Below are 21,811 nucleotides of genomic sequence, written 5' to 3'. Positions count from 1 at the left end.
CACACCTAAGCTACTTGCCAACACAAAAACTAACCCTTTGAAGATTCAAAGAAAGAATATATGAATCATCAATATAAGCAATCACTTTCTGGGAACAAACTAAAAAGATTACTTGTTTGATGTTAATTAAAGTCACTCTCAATCAACATAAAATACTTGAAATAAATCCTCTTTGAATGATTCAATCCCCCAAAACTTAAAACTCAACACAATCCTACTTCCTACACTGCAAGAACAAGTCAACACCGTTGACTTTTCACGTCTTTCCCATACTTTTCTTCCAAAACTTCTTAAATATTCCTAAATTAATCAAATAATTAAATATATAAATATTTTCTATATAATCTGTAACTATAATCTGTCATTTGAACCTGCATTATTTGGTTCAGGTTTTCTTGAATAATGGGTGCAAGAATTTGCCAATTACTTGTAGTTATATTCATACAAATTTCGATTACAACGGGCCAGAATAATGATCGTAAGTTCGATTCTTTTCGTGTTCTTGATCTTGCATAAATTGGAAAAAAAAAAAAAAAACAATTATCGGATTTGATACTTGTATGGTTTAGGTGAAGTTCTTCAGGCTCTTAAGAATTATTGGCAGAACACACCACCCAGCTGGGACGACGGTTCTGATCCGTGTGGCGGTAGTTGGGATGGCATCCGCTGCACAAACTCTCGTGTGACCGCGATGTGAGTTATTTGTTTGTACTAGAGGTGGTAATATGGACGAGTTGAGTCATTTTTAGTACGGGTCAATGGTTGGGTTGACCTGTAAACACTTTTTGTCCGGTGTCATTCTTTTCATTATTTCGTATAACTTTTCAGAACTTTGTCAAGCATGAACTTGGTCGGCGGGCTCCCGGGAGACATTGGAGGATTAACCGAATTGCAGATTCTGTAAGTTCTTCATTTGATTGTATAAAAAAACAAGTATCACTGACGACATAGGGTCACAATCTGTCGGTGATTTCTGACAAAGTAACCTCACTAAAAAATAGAAAGTATCATTAAACAGTCGCTAAACTGTTGTCGGTATCTGTCAGTAAAGGCCGTCAGCAATATGTTGGAAAATGCATCTTCCGACACCAGGATAGTTGTCGGCAATCTGTCGAGGATATTATCCGTTGGTGATCCCTCAGTTTTTTTCTTTGGGTAAACCGTCAAAAAATTCATTACCCACGTCATGTTTTTCGATACCCACTTTCACTTAGGGATTTCTGACGGATACGTTTGTCGCTGAAAGCACACCGTATCTATTTTGGTACATGTTATCTTGTCATGAATCATTTATGGTTGTTTTTTTTTGTATATAGAGATCTATCTTACAACACGGGTTTGACCGGATCGTTGACTTCACAAGTCGGGAATTTGAAGAAATTAACAAACTTGTAAGTAATTTTACATTCGTTTTAATGAAAACATAACACTGTTTGACTAATTATCATGGGCGGACCTAGCCTTTGGCCAGGGTGGGCGGTCGCACCACTTGAAGAAAAAAATTTTGTGTATATTTTAGGCAAAAAAACCCGACCGCACCCCTTGAAAATATGGTTGAACACCTCATCCATACCCCCAGCAAATAATTTCTGGGTCCGCCACTGCTAATTATAAACATTAATCTTGTATGTTCAGGCTCCTCGTTGGTTGCGGTTTCACTGGTCCCATTCCAGACAGCATTGGCAACCTTGAAAGGCTTAGATATTTGTAAGAAATTAAACTTCCTCTAGAGAATATTATTAACAAGTAGAGCTGTCACATCTATTTAGAGGGGGTCAAAGGGTACAAAGTCTTCTTCACTAAAAAATGCATTATTATAATTATCATGATATAATAAAATATTTTTTGTAATATTAAATAGTTGTAAAAGAATTGCAAGAAAGAATGTTTTTGTTGATCAACTTGAGCCAGGTAGACAAAAAGATGCGAGTTGACCCCACATTATTTAGGGGTGTCACATGTTAATCGTGTCGGGTTTACAGGTTGATATATTTTCATAAGGTGAAAATTAAGAGTTGATGAATAATTTGACATGGAAAATTAATTTCACTTTTAGAAATAAAAAGTTAAGAGAAAATTAAAAATCAAAGTCTTAAACATAAAATGTTTAACACTTTCTAAATAACCTTTTATAAATATAGATGGGAACATTTTCGAAAACCTTCAACTTAAACGGGTTAACATGTCAATCACCCTTTTATTAAACAGGTAATGTTGGGGTTTAACTGACTTTTTAAACGAGCCTCGGATTGATCACAAAACCTGTTTATTTTCGTGTCGTGTTTCATGTACTGTCACGCTAACTTTGTAACTTTTATGTCATATGTGACTGAATCATAGGTCACTGAATTCAAATGGTTTCACTGGACCCATTCCAGCTTCAATTGGCAATCTTCAGAATCTTTACTGGTTAGATCTAAGTGCTAACAAGCTCACAGGGAGTTTACCCGTCTCTAACGGGTCAAAGCCCGGTCTTGATATGTTAACGCACGCCAAACACTTGTACGCTTACTTCTGTTTACATTTCGACTACATTCTGCTCATAGAACCGAACGACACTTATGTCTTAATGTTTTCAGTCACTTTGGAGACAACGGGCTATCGGGCAATATCCCACCGGGCCTCTTCAACTCCAACATGACTCTCATTCATCTGTATGTTCCAATCTTGTGAATGATCATACAAAAGAGATCATAGACAATAAATGCGAGTTAACATTCACTCTAACAGGTTATTTGAGAACAACGAGCTAACGGGCTCTATTCCTAACACGCTCGGGCTTGTCAAGTCTCTAGAGGTCGTGTAAGTATCGTTGTTTATCCAACTTTTCGCCTAGTGTACATTTTTGGATTTGCGTGTTAACGCGAAGTGAATGTGTTTTCTTGAACTAGGCGGCTCGATAGAAACGGGTTGAGTGGCATTGTCCCGTCGAACATCAACAACCTTATAAATGTCACTGAGATGTAAGTTTGACAACATTAAACACTTGGTTCAATGTTTCATTTTTGTGTATTGATTTTTTATAGATTTTGTTTTGAAGGTTCTTGTCAAACAATCGGTTAACCGGGGTGGTACCTAATCTTACCGGCATGAGCCTCCTGAACTATCTGTAAGTAATGGGACATTAGAGTAAAAGTTTGTTGACATTGAACTCATTGTGTTTATTGTGATTTCACATTTGCAGGGATTTAAGCAATAATTCTTTTGATCCATCGGTTGTTCCATCTTGGTTTACAACTCTGCGGGCTCTGACAACCGTGTAAGCAAAGTTTTTCGGGTTGACTAACATCTTATTCAAGCCCGAATTGGCTCACTAGTTTTCGTAGGGGTGTTAAACGTGTCGGGTTGCAGGTTGAATCGTTGAACTTGAAGACAACCCATATATTTATTTGTGTTAAAGACATCACCCATAAGTTATTTGATTAACTAGACGGGTTGAATGGTCGCGCTTTTAATAAAACAAATTGGTGGGTCAAGTTGTTTGATTATTTTCCTATTTTAGTTAAACAGATTGATGGGTCGACTATTTAGTTAAATGGGTTAAACAGGTCAACCTGAACAAGACCTGTTTATTAAACAAATTAGATATGACAACCCAAAACCTTACTATTTTATGACGTATAGAAGTTGTCACCCATAATTTTATCCTTTAATGTTATTTGTGACAGCAAGATGCAGAGTACAAACCTTGGAGGAGAACTGCCTGTTGACTTCTTCAGCATTCCTCAATTACAGAATGTGTTAGTAAATCAGTTTGTTAACTGTTTATAAAAAGTTTCCACTTGCTGAAGTTTCATAACTCACAATGGTTCTTTCGACAGTGATTTAAGTGACAACCGGTTAAACGGAACCTTGAGTATTGGTTCAAATCCGAGCACACAACTTCAACTTGTTGATCTGAGGACAAACCAGATCGCTTCTTTCACCCAACGACGCCAATATAGCATTGAATTAATGTAAGTTTTGTAACTACACGCTCTTTGCATACGTCTTTCTATAAGAGTCGAGGTTAGGTTGACCCTAAACACGTCTTGTTCACTTAATTATTTATAAATATTTTATATTTTAGATATCAGTATAATAGAGTACTTATAAAGTTTTAGGGTAAAATTATTTAGTATACACTTTTGGCGACTTTTAATTCATTTGACCCGCTATGACTGCAGACTTGTGGATAATCCATTATGTATGGAATCGGGTGTGACGGACAAATATTGCTCCCTTCCCACAACTACTAATGCATCATATTCAACGCCACCAAACAATTGCGTGCCACCTTCGTGTAGTTCGGGCCTTGTTTCGAGTCCAAACTGTCAATGCGCGTTTCCATACATGGGCTCGTTTTTCTTTAAAGCTCCATCCTTCTCTTCACTTGGAAACTATACCATTTATGCCTCCCTTCAAGATCAACTGATGACATTCTTTCGGAAAGCCAATCTCCCTGTAGATTCAGTGGCATTAAAGAATCCTAGCAGGAATTTGGATGATTATCTTGTGATTAATCTCGAAGTTTACCCGTCTCCAGGACCAAGTTTCAACAGGACTGGGATTGTTGGGCTCGGGTTCGCGCTTAGCAATCAAACCTTCAAGCCTACCAAAGATTTCAACACTTATGTTTTCATGTCTACAAACTATGATAACTTCTTACCTGGTAAAATCTTTCTATATGATACCGCTTTAAATTCATATGAAAAATCATGAAAATAGCCTTTGAAAATTTTCTATTGCTAAGTTACTATCGTAACTTTTAAATGAAACCCAATGACCAGATGACACGTGGCATACTTTTGCACTGACAAGACATTTGTCTGCACCTTATTAGACTTGGCGTAAGCATACTGCCACTTTTGCGCCATTTGGTGCAAACGCTGCCACATGTCTTATTATGTTTGTTTTTCCTAGTCATTGATATATGCGTAACGGTAAACTGGTATTTCTTGTTGAAATGATAGTGGTTATTATGAAAAAAACATTCGGTCAAATGTTTATTCTTGTAATTTTCTCTTGAACTCACAAGACACGTGGCGTACTTTTGTGCCGATAAGACATATTTTACATATTTTTGTCTTGGCGAAAAGGTACTACCACTTTTGCACCACTTGACGCAAAAGTACTGACACCTTTGCGCCATTTGAGGCAAATGTTGTCACATGTCTTATTGTGGTTGGTTTTCCCTATCACAGAAATGTGCGTAATGGTCAAATCGAACTTTTTTTTTTTAAAATAAAGTTTGTGATTATTTTGATAAAATGACAAGAACAATGGTTAATGGTTTATTTTCATTATTTTATCTTAAACTTATATGACAAGAATTGAAATGTATTTTTATGCCATTTTACAGAGACATCAGGAGGGACCAGTGGCACAAAACATAAGTCATCTAACACTGGAATTATCATAGGATCAGCCGTTGGTGGTAGTGTGCTTGTTGTGTTATTAGTTCTAGCAGCAATGTATGCTTTTAACCAGAGAAAACAAGTTGAAAGAACCTCCCAACAAACACAACCCTTTGGTAATTATTTTTCTCCTACTTAAAAGACTGTAGATCACACCAAACAAAACAATCTCACCTGTTAATTTTTTTGTTTTTTTAATGGGTCGTTTTTAAAACCCATGATGTTAAATATGTCTTTTTTTTTTCAATTTTCAAGAATCCTATTCCATAAATTTATCTCTCATTTTTTTTTTAAATCTTCTCATATCTCATTCCTTATCTATAAAAATACAATAATTTACTTTAATTTTCTTGAAAAATATATAGATAAGGTATAAGGATAACGAATGAGACAGAGTAATACTTTTCAGATTGTTTTCTTAAATCTTAAGAATGAAATGAGTATAAGGAATGTGATGTCAATGCTCCGAGTGAGTTAGTTTTATCAAAAACTGAATTGTATACAAAATAAAGTATTTTTCGTATCATAATATCGAATAGTACTTTATTTTTTTATACAACACGGTTTATTATATGATTTATATCGAAGCGTATTAAAAAAATTATAACAAAATTGTGTATTTAGTTTTTTTTAATAAAAATATTATATATCAATTGCTAGAGAAAAACTAAATTATATCTTAAATAAAACTGAGAAGTAAAAAGAAATCAGAATTCGTATGGACGAAAGTATGCATCTTTGAAATCTATTATAACTTTTTCTGTTTGAAGTCACTTTCTTATGAACGAAAGTCACTATCTCACTTAGCTGTTTAACCTTTTCCGTTTGAAATTGCTATGTTGAATGACGACTAGTAATCAAACAAAAAAAAAACTCATTTGCTCTTATGAGTTTTAAAATAATTTCATTTTTTGAAAAAAAACATTCTTAAATATATTAAGATAAGTAAATAGAATTTTCTAATTTATTCTAGTGACGTATAATATTTGCAGCGCATTGGGATCAAACTAGCAAGAGTGGTGATGCTCCACAGTTGAAAGGGGCAAGAGCCTTCACCTTTGAAGAACTTAAGAAATACACAAACAACTTTTCGGAGACGAACAACATAGGAGTAGGCGGATACGGAATGGTTAGTCTTAGTACACTATTAAACAAATGAGTATAACCAAATGATCACAACAAGGCCAAAAAAATAAATGAAAATGGTAGATTAGATTAAATAGTCGGTAGTCAGATCGTGATTACTAACAGATTACCAACGAAAAACAAGCTGGGGTTAAACCAACAGTTTAACAACAAATTACTGATGGATGTCTGTCGGTTATTCGTCGCTGATAATAGGATAGGATTTTCTATAAAAATTATGCTCAGCCTCTTCAGGTTGCCAGTAGGGCCCCTTTGCCTTGATGAAACTTTCTATAAGACTGCTTCCAATGCTTCAAGTGAAGGGGGTGTATTTGGTGACGTGAAGGCTGCATGTGGGAAGGATGCAATAGAGTAAGTGATGAAGGGGAAGGCTTGTAGGTGGGGAAGTGCAACCAAGTGCAGAGAGAGAAGGTGAGCCCATTCAATTTTAAGCTTAAAAAAAATAGAGGAGAGAAGGTGCATGTGGGAAGGATGGGTTGGAGTTAAAAAGAGGAGAGATAGTGCATTTGTTAAGAATGAGTAAAAAGCTGATGTGACAGTAATGACTAGGATGCATGTAATAAATGCAGGCCGATGCATTGGAGACAGTCTAAGCATAGCCTACAAGCATGGTGGTAACCGCCGGGTCTTTAAACCCTAAGAATGGCAACCAGGGGTGGGCCCAAGTGTGGGCTTCGTTGGGCTGGCGCCCCTCTAACAAAAAACTTTTTAGTGTGTTTTATAGGCTAAAATCCCGATCGCACCCTTTGAAATCTTGGTTGTGTTAGGATTTAGATCACACACACACGATCAATAAACGAAAGCAACAAGAAAAGTAGACATGAGATTTACGTGGTTCGGTCACAGTGTGTAACCTACGTCCACGGGGGCAACTAGGGTTTGTATTTTATTGAGTGATAATGCTTACAAGTACAAGAGATATATTTATAGGCTAGAATTAGGGTTAGTCCCTTGCTAAACAAGTAACTAAACAACTAGGCTTAAAACACTTAAAGCCCATTAGGGTTAGGGCCGGCCGAACCCTTTCCCATCTTCTCTCTAATTCTTGACTAGCCTTAATGGGTTGGGCTGAAGACAACATCTCCAACAATCTCCCACTTGGTGTCTTCGGACCTCGAACTGCACCATCTCTTCTGTACTTCTGTAAATGAAAATCCCCCTTGATCTTCAAAACTCCCTAGTTACCCCACCTTCTCAACATTATTCCTGAAGGCCAGCTGAAGCTATGCATAGCTTCAGCTTATCCAGCACCACAACCTTGGTAAACATATCTGCTGGATTCTTAGCACCTGGGACATTCTTCAAACTGATTAATCCTTCACTGATCAATCCTCTAACAAAATGATACCTCATCCCTATGTGCTTCGTCTTCCCATGATAAACGGGATTCTTTGCAAGTTTCACTGCACTTTCATTGTCACAATACAACGGGTAGTCAGCTTGATTCTTCCCTAACTCTTTCAGAAAAGCTTTCAACCATACTAGTTCTTTACTGGCCTCAGCTACTGCCATGTATTCAGCTTCTGTAGTAGATAAAGCCACACTTTTCTGAAGTTTGGACATCCAACTCACTGCTGTTCCTCCCACTGTAAAGACATATCCTGTAGTGCTTTTAAATGTATCTTTACAGCCACCCAGGTCAGCATCTGTATAACCCTTGAGAACCACATCCTTTCCTTTAAAACACAGCCCCATCTTTGACGTACCTTTCAAATAACGAAGCACCCATTTAACTGCTTCCCAGTGTTCTCTTCCCGGATTTGACATAAAGCGACTGACAACTCCAACTGCGTGTGCTATGTCAGGTCTCGTGCATACCATAGCATACATTAGACTTCCTACAGCAGATGCATATGGAACTCTAGCCATATCAGCTTTTTCTTCTTCTGTTCTGGGACACTGTTCTTTAGTAAGCTTGAGGTGACTTCCTAAAGGCGTGTTTCTAGGCTTGGTCTTCTCACTGTTCATACCAAATCTCTCTAACACTTTCCAGATATACTTCTCCTGGGATAGTGTCACTGAGCCATCTTTCTTGCTTCTGGTTATACTCATCCCGAGTATTTGTCTGGCTGGACCCAAATCCTTCATCTCGAATTCTTTGGACATTTGCTTCTTTAACCTGCTTATTTCTTTCATATCAGAACCTGCAATTAACATATCGTCAACGTAAAGTAACAATATGATATAAGAGTTGCTGAACTTCTTCAAATAGAAGCAATGGTCCATCTGACATCTCTTGTACCCTGACCTTTCCATGAAGTTATCAAACTTCATGTACCACTATCTGGGTGCCTGTTTAAGACCATACAAACTCTTCTTCAATTTGCAGACCCAGTTCTCTTTCCCAACAACCTTGAATCCCTCAGGTTGTGCCATATAAATGTCTTCATTTAGGTCACCATGTAGAAAAGCTGTTTTCACATCTAACTGCTCTAGATGCAACTTTTCTGCGGCTACAATACTAAGAACCAACCTGATGGTAGTCATCTTCACCACCGGAGAGAAAATCTCATCATAATCAACTCCCTTCTTCTGCTGAAACCCCTTGACTACTAAACGGGCTTTGTACCGTTTAGAACCATCGTGTTCTTCTTTGACCCTGAAGACCCATTTATTTTGTAAAGCTCTTTTATCTGGCGGAAGCTTTACTAAGACCCAAGTCTTGTTTTTATCTAAAGAGCTCATCTCATCCTTCATTGCATGCTCCCACTGGAGAAAATCTTTCATCTTGACTGCCTCAGAGTAGCTTTCTGGTTCACCGTTTTCTGTCAAGAGAATATAATTAACTGAAGGATTATATTTATTAGGCGGTTTACTAACTCGGGTGGATCTCCTGACCCAATTTTCTGACGGGTCAGGCTGTTGTGGAGGCTGTTCTTCATGTTCTGAGCTCCCACTGTCAGAGACTTCTCCTGTCTCATTATATCCACCTTCAACCTCTGGTCCTATGTCATCTTCAGAATCTGATTCAGATTCTATAACTGGTTCATTCTTTTGACCATCAGTGTCAAACTCAACCTCTTCTTTCTGAACCTCTGACTTCTCCGAATTCCTGTCTTTGTACAGCTCTGCTTCATTAAATTCGGCATGTTTGCTTCTGACTAGCTTCCTACTTTCATGATCCCAAAGTCTGTAGCCCATTTTATCAGACCCATATCCAACGAGCGTGTACTTCTTTGCTTTTGCATCTAACTTGTCACCTTCAAGATCAATATCATAAGCACTACACCCGAAGATTCTCAGGTGATCATACTCAACTGCTTTTCCCTTCCATTCTTCCTGAGGAATCTTGAATCCCAACGGTACTGAAGGCCCACGATTGATAAGATAAGCCGCGGTGTTAACCGCATCAGCCCAGAACATTTTTGGGAGCCCTGCATTCAATCTCATACTCCTGGCTCTCTCACACAATGTTCTGTTCATCCTCTCTGCAACCCCATTCTGTTGCGGAGTTCCTGGAACTGTATTTATCATCCTGATCCCCCTCTCAGCACAATAATCTGTAAATTCTTTGCTGATATATTCACCTCCGTTGTCAGACTTCAAGCATTTCACCTTCAAATCAGTTTCAAGTTCAACAGCAGCTTTCCATTTCTTAAATTTATCAAAAACTTCAGATTTATGTTTAAGAAAGTAAACCCATACCTTGCGTGTTGAATCGTCTATGAAGGTCACATAATAGCGAGATCCTGCAGGTGAAGCAACTGATGTCGGCCCGTACACGTCTGAGTGAATCAGCTCCAATTTCTGAGCTTTTGGTGCTCTCCCTGTCTTCACAAAAGTCACCTTCTTTTTCTTGCCAAGGATGCACGGTTCACAAAACTCAGACTCGACCTGTTTCAGTTCTGGAAGCTTTCCCTTGGTAACAAGCATCTTCATCCCCTTTTCACTCATGTGGCCGAGTCGTTGATGCCATAACTTTGATAGACTCGGCCCATCAGATACTGCATTAACCCCGTCAGTTGGTACCTCAACCATGTATAGTGTACCTCTCTTCTTTCCTCTTGCAATGACCGTACTGCCTTTAACAACTTTCCATTGTCCTCTACCAAAGTGGACATCATATCCCTGATCATCAAGCTGACCAATGGATATCAACATCCTCTTCAAACCAGGAATGACCCGAACATTCTTCAAGGTCCAAACGGTTCCCAATGGTGTTTTTAAGTCTATGTCTCCAATTCCTGTAATATCAAGACTGTGATTATTAGCCAAACGAACTTTACCAAAGTTACCTGTTCGTAGATTCTTCATTTTCTTTGTGCTAGAAGTAGCATGAAACGATGCTCCTGAATCCATAATCCAGTCTTCAACAGTATTTTCGACACAACAAATAAGGGCATCCTCTGAATCTGAGGCTGTGGTAGCATTCACCTCCTTTTTGTCTCTATGAGGTTTAGTACACTGACTTCTAAAGTGCCCATGCTCATCACAGTTCCAGCACTGTATGTCTTTTCTCGGTTTTGCTGGTCTTGACTTGCTTCTTCGTTTTGACTTTGACCTTCCTCTATTTCCACCTCTATTATTACTTCTCCCTCTCCCCTCAGTACTGAGCAACGAACTTGTCTCTCCAGAATTCCTCCTTCTCGAGTCCTCATTCAATATCAAGTCACGAACTTTAGCAAAAGTGAGGGTCTCAACTGCCCCAGTGACTGCAGTAATAGTTCCTGACCAGCTGTCAGGTAATGAGGACAAGAGCAGGCATGCTTGCAGTTCATCATCTATCTTGAATTTTACTGAATTCAAACGAGACAAGTGAGAATTAAACAAATTAATATGCTCAATAACAGAACTTCCCTCTTTCATGCGGGTGTTGACTAACTCCCGTATCAGAAACACCTTGTTGGCAGGAGACGGCTTCTCATACATATTTGACAAAGCCTCGATGATTCCTCGTGCTGAGGTTTGTTCAGAAATATTGTAGCCAACATTCATAGAAAGAGTGAGCCTGATAGTTGACATAGCTCTCTTGTCAATGGCTGTCCACTTATCCGTTACAGGTGTAGGAGGAGGCTCTAAGGCTGCATCCAGATCCTTCTGTATCAGCAAATCCTTGATTTGCATCTTCCACCATCCGAAATTCTTCCCATCAAACTTCTCAATTCTGACTTTTCCATCGTCAGACATCTTTGCTGAATAACAGAGACTAACCAGAGAATCGTGAGAGAATAAACTGAAAAAAACAACCCTGAAATCTGACCTCGAAAAACGTGCAGGAAATCCGAAAAACGCAGCAGCGAAAATCGGTAAAGAAACCCTTCTTTTTGAGCGGCGGCGGCTGGAAACCCTAATCTGGTTAGCGGCGGCGGCGGTTCTGCGATTCCGGCAAGATGGTAGGCGGCGGCTGGCAAAACCCTAATCTGGGTTAGGTGGCGGCGGCGGTACCCGGTTGCCCTGGAGCAAAGCTGCGAAACTGCAGCGGGTCGGTGGGTGTCGGCGTGGAAACCCTAGCGGCGGCTAGGTGGCGACGGCGAAACCCTAATTAGGGTTTGCGGCGGCGGCTGGAGGCAGGAGGTGGTAGGCGGCTGGTGTGTGTTCTTTATCAAGAGCCCGAGCTCTGATACCAGTTGTTAGGATTTAGATCACACACACACGATCAATAAACGAAAGCAACAAGAAAAGTAGACACGAGATTTACGTGGTCCGGTCACAGTGTGTAACCTACGTCCACGGGGGCAACTAGGGTTTGTATTTTATTGAGTGATAATGCTTACAAGTACAAGAGATATATTTATAGGCTAGAATTAGGGTTAGTCCCTTGCTAAACAAGTAACTAAACAACTAGGCTTAAAACACTTAAAGCCCATTAGGGTTAGGGCCGGCCGAACCCTTTCCCATCTTCTCTCTAATTCTTGACTAGCCTTAATGGGTTGGGCTGAAGACAACATCTCCAACAGGTTGAACCCCTCGTTCGCACCCCCAGAAAATAATTCTTGTGTCCGCCTCTGGCAACCTCTCTCTATTTCAAATATGACATAATGTTATTTGGACATGGTTTGTGGGAAGAGTTAATATGATGTTAGCGGGTTCTAAATTAATTTTCGAGCCTTTAATGGTTGAAAAACATTGTGTAGGTATATAGAGGAAGTCTTCCGAATGGTCAGCTGATTGCAATCAAAAGAGCTCGACAAGGATCGTCACAAGGAGGGCTTGAGTTTAAAACTGAGATCGAGCTTCTTTCAAGAGTTCACCACAAGAATCTTGTTGGCCTAATCGGATTTTGCTTTGATCAGGGCGAACAAATGCTAGTGTATGAGTATGTCGTGAATGGTACACTCAAGGATAGTCTTTCGGGTACTCGCATTCTATGTCTTCACTCCTCTAGTCACTTGTTTTGTCACTAAAAATGTTAACACCATCATTATAGAAAGTCTTTTCATACTAACAAAACACTAAACAATCATCGAAAAATTCAAAAGAGTAAAAGAAAACTTAGGTTTAACTTGTAGTCGGTAATATGCCGGTGATTACTGATGAATAAAAAAAATATCTAAGAAAATGTAATTTTTTAACTGGACATCGATGGATCCGAATACAAAAAAATAATTTTTTTATGGTGTCGGTTACCGTGCTTACCGGCGGATCCAAAAAAACCCCAAGAGAGAAAATGTAAAAACTAACTTTAAATGGTCGTTGGTGATTCGTATGCGATATGTAATCTGTCGGTAAAATTTTTGTCCACGCTCCGTTTCCATAGTTCTGACATATTACAGACGTTTGGTATCTTCACCAACGGATCCTACTGTGGATGAAAGTCCTTTTGGTTTATAGTGTAAGAGTCGCACTATAAAAGGCATCTCTTTGTGACATAATTAATGCACTTGTCAGTTGTCACTATGATTTCAAGCACTAAAGGTCCCAAAAATTTATTTCAGTCACTAAAGGTTTACAGAAACTTTTATGTGTAGGGAAATCGGGCATCAGGTTAGATTGGGCGCGTAGGCTGAAAATCGCACTTGGAGCAGCAAGAGGGTTGCAATATCTACACGATCTTGCTGATCCCCCAATCATACATAGGGACGTTAAAACGAATAATATCTTACTAGATGAACGATTAGTTGCAAAAGTTGCTGATTTCGGACTATCTAAGCCAATGAGTGGTGCTAATCAGACTCATATAACCACTCAAGTCAAAGGGACCATGGTTAGTGACTCTTTCTTAACTATACGATGCTCATAATCTCGTATCCTCATGTTATGAACCCAAAATTGTTAGAACATATCATATTAATAACATGTTACAATTTATAGAGTTGACAAAATAGACAGGTTCGCTAACAAGCTAAAAATTTCCGTATTGAATGTAACGTTTTGATGAGGGCTTTTTTTACCCTTTTCGACCAATCGATTTATTGTTTATTTTTTTCATGATCTAGATGTTAAATACACATATAAATCGACACATTCATATGTAAATGGGCTAAATTACGACCTTTATTGATTCTTCACCATATTCATGGGATGTAGGGATACATGGATCCAGAGTATTACATGACTCAACAACTGACTGAAAAGAGCGATGTTTATAGCTTTGGAGTTGTGATGCTAGAGCTAATAACCGCAAGAAAGCCGATTGAGAAAAGCAGGTACATCGTGAGGGAAGTGAAACAAGCAATGGACAAGAATAAAGAACTATACGGCCTACAGGATGTTCTTGACCCGACAATTGGTTTGAGTAGCCAACTCAAAGGGTTGGAGAGGTTTGTGGATTTGGCGCTTAGGTGTGTTGAAGAGACGGGTAATCAAAGACCAGCAATGAGTGAAGTCGTGAAGGAGCTCGAGGGCATTATGGCCCTCGGAGGGTTTAACCCCGGCACGCAATCATCATCGTCTACTTCAGCTAGTTTTGAAACTAGCGGCAAAGACTACGACCATCCTTATAGTAACGATAGCCTTTTTGCTTATAGCGGAGGTTTTATGCCCCCAAAGCTACATCCTAAGTAAGATTCTTGGCTTGCAATGTAAATATCTGCATTTGTGTATTTTCTTGTACGATGAATAAATCGTTGTTTAGGATCCGAACCTAAAGGGATACATATTTTTCGTTCATTCTGAGCTTGTTGTACTTGTTCTTTATATCATTTGATATTGGTGTGCATAAATTATTTTTATTTATATATTTTTAGTGGTTAAGACGTGTTTTAATAAATCTTGGGTGTTCATATATCAACTAAACTCATTTAACTCTTTGATTTTCTCACTAAAACAAAAAATCTAGCTTTGAGATGTTAAGTCAATCTATAAATGAATTTATGAAGCATGCACACCTTCTCAAATACTCATATGCATAAAACCTTCTCGTTGCACCATATGTGTCTCGTCAAAGTTTAACGCTGTGAGTCCCTAGACGCTTTTTTTATAACTTTTTGAGTCCTTTTGAGTCCAATTTTTTTTTTTTTTAACAAAATTGGACTCAAAACATTATAAAATGAATGAAATTGGACTCAAAACGTTATAAAATGAGCGATTAGGGATTCATGGCATTAAACTTTTGATTTTGTACTCAAGTAGTTAAAACCACTAAAACACAAGAACTCAAAAAGTAATTTACTCTATTATAAAATTAAAAGTAATTTCGTCAGGGTGATAGGTTATTCCAGTGATATCTTTATTAAAAGTAATTTCATCAGGGTGATAGGTTATTCTAGTGATATCTTTATTAAAAGTAATTCGTCAAGGTGATAGGTTATTCCAGTGATATCTTTATTTTAAGGTCTTAATTTGCAACTTAGGTGTGGATTTTCTCCATCACCATGCCTCATAAGTTAAGATAAATAGTTTTTTTTTTTTCTTTTGAAAGGTAGTTAAGATAAATGGTTATAATCATTAAAATTCTTCACATCATGTCTTTAACATGTTCGTTTACCATAATGGCAGGTTATGAGTTAATTTATGCCATAAGAAAACATATTATCTTAAAGTTGTGCCTACGCAGCGTGTTTTCTTTTTTTTTTTTTTTAATCTTTGTATCTTATCACCATTATCTTCACATATTTTAATATTTTATCGTATTTGTCAAGTCTCAATCGATACTCAAACGAACATAATATTATGGCTAACTCACATAATATTATTAGATCAAGAAAACTATTCAAAAACTTGATTTTTACAATCCAGAATACTCGATACATGGTATTTATAAGCTGACCTATCACATTAGACTTATACTAAGATTGCTCATATAATTACCCTATAAACATCCAAACTTAACTCGTGTAGAATGCTAGATAATTCTCTAATCAATTAATTAACTATGATAATTATAACTAATTTTTAAATAATTATCACATTTAATAATCTATAATTATCTACCCCTAAAAACCTCCTTGAGCCTTGCACGCCAAGTTGGTTTCATTGTTCGTAATGAATCAAAACAACTACTACGTACATGAACGAAGGAAAATAACAAATCTATCTATACTTTCTATAAAAGGAGAAATCCAAGTGATATAAGAAAAGCTGATGTGTCAGCAGGAGAAGGTGTCCAACAATGCTTTTCTTATTTCATTATTACATTATAATGCCTAATATTAAAGACTTTAAAATTCAAAGGTGGCCCATATTTAGATTCCAAAGGTCTGCCCATTCAAAATCTCTGTTATAATACGAACCACTGTCCATTCAAGCCACTGTAATCAAAATCATTGTCCATTCAAAGGTCTGCCCATTTAAACGAATGTAATCAAACCACTGTAACCAAACCACTGATGATTAAAAATTCAAACTTCAAAACCTCAGACTATTCAATATTATGGCTCCAAATTCAAAATTCAAAATTACAGTGGCTCCAGATATATAACATATCATCTTCTTCAATCAATTACTCTCTCTAATCAACATCTGTCCTCAACATTTTATAATCAAACATTTATTCCCAATTCAAATTCTGGCTCCACATTCAAAATTCAAACCATATTCAAAATTCAAACCATATTTTCTAATTCTATAAATAAGACATAATTATCTGGCTGCACATTCAAATCTCTCTCGCTGATATCTGCAAGCGTGTCTCTCTCTCTCTCTCTCTCAAATGCATCTTTCTCGACTCTCGTGATTTAGCCGCTATTCTCCGATTACACAATTTTGTTCGAATGTTTGATGATTCTGTTTACATGTTATCGTTCCGGTATCATTGTTCCAACATCGTCGTTTCAATGATGTTGGCCATCACACATCAACCTTTCAATGTCGATGTTGCAATATTGTTGCAACATCGTGAAAAGTTGCATGTGTTACATTCTTTGATGGGAGATTTGCAACTTCAACCGACGATATGTATCTTCTATTGTGAAAAAGTCAGTTGTGCTACACCAGTTGAGAAGAGAACTTTGCATTTTAGGTTTGTTTCTTATTTTTTATTAACTGTTAAGATGCATGTTTATATTATTAAAATGAACTACTACAGAGAAAAATATTGAATTTAATGAAATATTTATAAAGTATTACACGCTAGGGTTAACACTTGCTAAGATTTCGTAGGCTCTAGCCTTTCTCCATGTGATTTCATGCTCTCTTTTTAATTTCAGGCCAGTTAGCATGTTGCAGATTTTCTGATCCTGTTCTAGAAGTTGTGTAAGAAACTCTTCTGCATTCTTCTGGAAGTCTGATGGAGGAGAGTGGAGGATTTCATCGAGCAATGCTATATTGTTCCAGGTTTTGTTGTTATTAGTGTTGTTAATTATGTCGATTTTCCTGTTTACTTCTTGGTTTGTTCTTTGTTCTTTGAGTGACCACATCGAGAATTGTGTTTTAAGATCGCTGGTGTCTGACCAGTGGTAGAAACTGAACTTTGCCATGTAGATTTTTCGTAGGTTTTCTGGTTTGGAACTATTTTTGACAGAAAGTGATTTGTAGGACGAGTTGTTAATGTTTTGAATCAAAACTAATCATCGGTTTTTTATAGAGTTTAAAAAAACGTGTTTACACGGAAAATGAATCGTTTAATTGTAATTTTCATAATCTGCTTTTGTTCTTTGAATTTTGATATTTCATCCCTTGGGTTTCTTAGTATTTAATTTTACGGTTTTCCCATAAAAGTTGGGGTTTTGAAAAGGTTTTTGCATTAAAAGACTGCTGTTTTGAATTTTACATTAATATGTTTATATATATTAAATCTACACGTTTTCATAATTACAAAGTTTAGTATATAAACTCATAGTCACTTCACCTGTTTTTTCATCACGTTATCCTAAGAAGATATCATACTTTCAGGAAAGTCGAGTTATATAGTTTATTCAAATGGCCTCATTCAAAGATGCAAAATCGGATGATTTCAAGCAGCGTTTTGTCGGGCAAATCGAGGAACAGGTGTATGAAGACAGGGCTACTCTTCAAGAGTTGAAGAGATGTTTTGATGGATTGCAGGTTGGCATGTTCACTAGAGAGCAGGTTTCTAGATATCTTATGTGCATGCCTTCAACTTCCGTTCGTGAGCTTTGTGTTGTTAGTAATATAGAGTGCGGTGATAGAGACGTGGAGTTCATGGCGATGCTGAAGGACATATATCGAGAGGTTCAGCAATCGATGGAGTTGAAGCTAAAGTTTCTTCATTCTTGCTGTTATTGTTAGATTTGAACTTTAATGTTGTTCAGTATGTGATGTAATTATTGGACTTTTAATGTCATGAATAAATTTTAAACTTATGAATCTATGTTGCCTTTTAGTTTTACTTATTTAGTTTTTTAGTTTGATTTAGTTTAATTATTGGTAAGTCAACAAAAGTTTAATAATATGAAGGGTTGGTTTGATGGCAAAGAGATAATGTTGATGTTGTATTGTGTCTGAACATCTGCTTGGTAAGTCAACAGAGGTTTAATAGTATTAACGGTTGGTTTGATGGTTAACAGATTATGTTGATGTTGAATTCTTTCTGAACATCTGCTTGGTAAGTCAACAGAGGTTTAATAGCATCAGGGGTTGGTTTGATGGTGAACAGATGAGTGCAAAGATAAAACAAATGTTTAGAATTTGATCATTGATAGTAGTTTTTTGAAGAATCTGCTGATGATGAAACAACTGTGTATGCTAACGATTGTTTGATTTACCACTGTTGATCAATTATCTCTTTGACTAAATGACATAAATTTAAATAGTATTAATCTTTGTTGTCGCATCTTCATTTTAATTATTTCAGTCATTCCTAACAGTGGTTGGGCTAATAGCAGATGTTAGACTTACCACTGTTGAGTTACACTGATTGAAAACAACTGTTTTTGAAACTTATGCTTGCCTAAAAACACATCCATTGTTAAATGGTACCGTCTGTTATCATAATTTCTGTTTTTCCTAATGACTGTTCATTTACTATAGTGCTGACTGCTGACTGTCAAGCATTATGATAACAGAGGTTCTGACGTGGACAGATGTTAGCTAAAAATAAAACAACTGCTGAAAGTTATCATCTGTTGTCATAACTTCTGTTTATCTAACAACTGTTTGACTTACACTGTTTTCAACGACCAACAGAGGTTTCCAAACACATTTTGTGAGACATCTTTTATTAAGTTTGTAAATGTAAATAACAAATTCAATAAGGGGTCTATGTGTAAATATTTTTCATTTGTTGAAAATATGGGAAAACGAAAACACAACTGTCATTATTTCTTTAGCATTATTACACATCAAACATCTATCATATGACTTCTTTCAAAAATCTCTTCTTCCCAGTCATTTTCTAGGGTTTCAACTTTCATATTCCTCGTCTTCTACACTTGAATCACTGGAGGTTTTGTTGTTTTTTCTTCAACAACTGGTATGTAAATCCATATTGTAATACTTTATATTGTTTAACCAATTTTAATTCAAATTCTATCTTGCTACAAATACGATTTTAAGTTTATTGCTATACATTCAAGAAGGGTTTAGTTAGGTGTTTGAATCATTTGTTGATAACATATTAAAATAGTTATTATTTGCAGAAAATTTTTAACTCATACTCTGTTTCTATGATTAATTTCAGTAGATACTCTGTTAATACAAAAAGTTAATGTTCATCTTCGAAGCCAAGTTTTTAATTTCAATGTTTTAACATCTTTACTGATTCAGCTTTTGTCATGTATACTACATTTGTCAAGTTTCTTGATAACCCAGAATCTTTGAAACTGATATGACATGTTTTTATATACATAATTTATTTTTATTGAGATATATATTTAACACTTGTTATGGTTTATATTTTCTTACACTACTTAAAAATTATATACAGGATGTACCTATAGCCTTTGCTAATCAAAAGTGGGGACACTGTTGGCAAAAAAATAAGTTGCAAATCTATCATGAGACTGGTAAAAAATGGGTTATGAGGGTCAGAACAGAAAATTCAACACCAATAATAACTGACGGTTGGGACAGTGTTGTTAAAGATCTCAATCTATCGAGGGATACTTTGTTGGTTTTCAAAGTGTTAGGTGATTTTGGGTTTGAACTTTCATCTTTTGTTGATGGGATGTGTGGTGAATCTTATTTCACGTTTAATCGTTATGCAAGATTTGGTTTTACGGTATGACTATTGATCTTAACTTCAATCCTTTTGCATCTTAAACGTGTCAACACTTATTCTCATAAGTTACATACTTCACATATAGTATTCATTATTTTTAATTTTATGCAGGTAATCGAAGACTGCTTCACTAAACAATTTTATATAAACAGCCCACCAAGTGGCAAATTTCAAATCTGTTATAAGGGTTCCTATTGGAATGTTGAGGTGTCTAAGGTTGATACAAACTTTGTATTTGCTAGAGGATGGCCTGAAATGTGCAAGGATGTTGGGATACTTGAGGATGATTTGCTTGTGTTTAGCAGAATTGATGATGTTTCTTTTGAGGTAGTAGTTTATAGAGATGAGACTGAGATTTGGTTTTCGAAGAAAGCTGAATCTGACGATGATAGTGTACTTGAGATATCGAAGGCTGATTATGTTGAGAATGCATTCAAGGTACGTATGTATTTTGCATTAGCAGTAAATGTTTTAATGTTGACCAGGACATCTATGAGGATGAAGAAGTTGTGTCTTGTCACACCCTGGCTTTGCGAAAGCGTGGGTTTATTTGGTGTGACTTCTTAATACCATAGCTTAATCACAACAACGCTATATGAAAGTAAAACCATGATGATCATCCATTACTTCAAGTTTTAAAAATAAAATACAACAATAGTGTTTTAAAGTTGACACATGCAACGAGTTTACAACACAACATAATAAAAACCTTGTTCATAAGACACAACCACAAAACATGAAATAAACACAGTTTAAGACTTGTGACTCGTCCAGGCAAAAGTCACAACCCCTAAACTTGGATGACATCACCTCTCCTACGCAGCATGAAGACATAGCATACGTTGCCAGATCCTTAATTCCCTGAAATACATGTAATTTAAAAAAAAATCAACAAAAGTTGAGCGAGTTCATGTAAAAGTGAGTATGTAAAAACCTTTGTAACATGTTTGTATGTATGAAAATCCCTGGTATGTAGCAAATAAGGAAAAAGAGATCACCATTGGGTTGCAAAGCCAATGATATGTGTGAAGTGCTATAGGAAGACTCAAACCTAGCAGATTTTTGCGTCGGGCTCAAAGTCACCCCAAGGTCCGTACTGTGGGCCTGGAGTTGGGCTCGCTACACCCAGATAGATCTACCGCTAATGACCCTCGGTCCTACTATGAGGATTAATGGCCTCTAGTTCCAGCCTACCCACTCACATGATCTAAGTAGTAACCCTCCTTAAGCTAACCATACCATGTATAAAAGTATCTGTAATTACTGTAACATGTATTCCACCCCCGAAGTATAAAAACTGAAAATAGTTAAGAGAAAAGGGGGACATGAACTCACTGAAGTGCGTCTCGAAATAGTCAATCCCAATCAACCTGCTGCGTGACGACCTACACGTACTAACTTCTATTAGACGGACGGCCGTGCCTTGGCTTAAGGTTTAACGTTTTTGGGAAATAGTTAGGCAACTATTTCGTATTTACACTTCTTAATTATTTAATAAGTATATTCCTTCCCAAGGATGAGGGTTTTAATACATGTGTGTTGTGTAATCCCGAAAATATAATTTTAAGTCTCACTTGAAAATATATTTTAATTACTTTGTCTAAAATGTTCTAATTTCCAAAATATGTATATTTTTCCCAAAAATATTATTTTTTATTCCATAGGTTTTCCCAAAATAATATCTCAACAAAAATATTCTAATAAGAGTATTTTTCTGAAAAATACATAAGTTACATTTTTAACGTTCGCGTTTTATTACGATACTTACATA

General features: G+C 36.7%; 1 protein-coding gene across 1 annotated transcript; it reads left to right on the top strand.

Moving 5' to 3' along the window:
* Positions 1-378: 378 nt before the first annotated feature.
* On the top strand, positions 379-14,675 carry LOC110877768 (probable leucine-rich repeat receptor-like protein kinase At5g49770). The gene is made up of 19 exons (XM_022125968.2): positions 379-478; positions 570-693; positions 829-900; positions 1,317-1,391; positions 1,636-1,707; positions 2,341-2,502; positions 2,580-2,654; positions 2,731-2,802; positions 2,892-2,963; positions 3,041-3,109; positions 3,185-3,259; positions 3,669-3,740; positions 3,822-3,956; positions 4,167-4,651; positions 5,342-5,512; positions 6,389-6,525; positions 12,617-12,836; positions 13,451-13,686; positions 14,010-14,675. The coding sequence occupies exons 1-19, from the start codon at positions 403-405 to the stop codon at positions 14,484-14,486; spliced, it is 2,877 nt and encodes a 958-aa protein (XP_021981660.1). The 5' UTR covers positions 379-402; the 3' UTR covers positions 14,487-14,675.
* Positions 14,676-21,811: the final 7,136 nt, after the last annotated feature.

Source organism: Helianthus annuus, chromosome 9 (genome assembly GCF_002127325.2).
Source record: "Helianthus annuus cultivar XRQ/B chromosome 9, HanXRQr2.0-SUNRISE, whole genome shotgun sequence".
NCBI classification, from domain to species: domain Eukaryota; kingdom Viridiplantae; phylum Streptophyta; class Magnoliopsida; order Asterales; family Asteraceae; genus Helianthus; species Helianthus annuus.
Note: the sequence above shows the minus strand (reverse complement) of the source record. Positions and strands in the feature narration are given on the sequence as shown.